The 1620-nt window shown below is 41.0% G+C and overlaps 2 protein-coding genes across 2 annotated transcripts in view; one reads left to right on the top strand and one right to left on the bottom strand.

Annotated features, from left to right (window-relative positions):
* The window catches only part of LOC128248902 (uncharacterized), a 37718-nt gene that overhangs the window by 32833 nt on the left and 3265 nt on the right, over positions 1–1620 (bottom strand). The gene's annotated exons all lie outside the window — the stretch shown is intronic.
* Positions 522–1620, top strand: part of LOC106878624 (protein IWS1 homolog) — an 863399-nt gene continuing 862300 nt past the window's right edge. Inside the window, exon 1 of the mRNA XM_052971184.1 lies at positions 522–1280. Coding sequence (XP_052827144.1) covers positions 1207–1280 — 74 coding nt within the window. The 5' untranslated portion in view covers positions 522–1206. The remainder of the gene's footprint in view (positions 1281–1620) is intronic.

Here is a 1620-nt window from a genome sequence, read left to right as displayed (position 1 = left end):
TCTGTAAAAGCGCACCTCTTCAAACACCATCATCACCGAGCGACCTTTTTGCCACCAGCTTCGTTCAACCAAGATTACCACCGTGACGACAACTACTACTACTACCAACTACAAGCATTCCCCCGACGTCGCCAAGTTTCAACAGGACATCATTACCACTGTCAACATCATTACCACCACACATACAGAACACAGCTATATTACAGTTCCTGCGCCGACGTCTTCACCATCAATGTACTGTCTACCACAATGTCGTGCGCCAACAACCCCACCACCAGGGACACACCAGATTAACACACTCGGTTTTGTCTTCACTGTGGAGTGGAGTTTGTCCACTCACGCACAGCAGTCGGAGCTAGCCGACTTGAATATTCCGTACCAGGTAACCGGTCACAACTAGCATCCGACGCTCAACTGACCACGACTTCCTGAGTACAGACATTCTAAATCAACTTGTGTGGCTCTTATATGAACTGGATTTTTGTCTCTACAGACACTTTAATATGTTGTGTTTTTTTCTCACACACACACTTGTGCTCTCATACATTTTCTTTCCTTTCAGTAAAAACAAACACTCAGACTTTCACATTCCGTGATTCCAGTTCCTGGACAGTAGTCATCACGATTTGTTTTCTCATTGTCTCATTTGTTTTTTACTAGGTGGCATTTACTGCCCATATTGCATGTTTTTCTTTCATTCCTTCAATTTGTACATTGCATGCATGTATCACACGAGTGTACATTTCATTTCTTTCATTTTTCTTTGTGTGTGTTTGTGCTACATCTTGTGGGTGGTTTTCAGTGGCCATCCTGCCTCAGGCGTTCCAACAGATTTCATATTATCGTGCGTTCCGCACTGGCAAGGGAGCCCTGTAGTAACGCTGTGCGCATGCGTAGTCTCACGCATGCGTGGAATTCAAAAACCAAGCTTTCCCGCTTTGATCTGTTTCTTTCTTGCTGGCCAGCGATTGAGCAAGGACGTGTTTAGCTGTCTCTCTCCATCTTTCAAACTTACGCTGGACAGCTCGCTCACATCTACATACCAACGTCCCAACACCATGCTCACACATACAGAAGATGTCACACCAAACAGAGCTAAATATGTATATATTAACCACCTTAAATAAATGTTGTTTGTGTTGATAGTCTGGAGTTCAGCGTTCCGTTAATTCTTAATTTTATATAGGAAAGTTAGGTATACATCTAATGATGTATAACCCACTTTCCTATAACCTCATTTTATCCCAGGAAATTTCTCTGAAAGAAATCTTTGCAGAAAGGTGAGTAGATTGATTACATATTTCTTTCATTATTTTACTGCATTTTTTGCCCCCAACAAATTCCTATATAATCAAAACCTACACTGGCGAAGATAAAGAATACGCATATCTGGTGTTTAGGGTTAGGGTTAGGGTCTAGGGTTATGCTGATAACAGGTGGTGTGTGCATTCTTTATCTCTGCCTCTACACTATCTTAAATATATATGTAGAAAATTTTGTGAAAAAAGAAACAAAGCCGATATGGGAATTTTTCGAAACTTTTCTCCCCACTCTTTGGAAAATTTTTTCCCAAACAGTTTCAATATAACTGGAATCTACACCATATGAAGAATAAGTGAA

Source organism: Octopus bimaculoides, chromosome 10 (assembly GCF_001194135.2).
Source record: "Octopus bimaculoides isolate UCB-OBI-ISO-001 chromosome 10, ASM119413v2, whole genome shotgun sequence".
Lineage (NCBI taxonomy): Eukaryota > Metazoa > Mollusca > Cephalopoda > Octopoda > Octopodidae > Octopus > Octopus bimaculoides.
The sequence above is the reverse complement of the archived record's forward strand: the minus strand, read 5'-3'. Positions and strand labels throughout refer to the sequence as shown.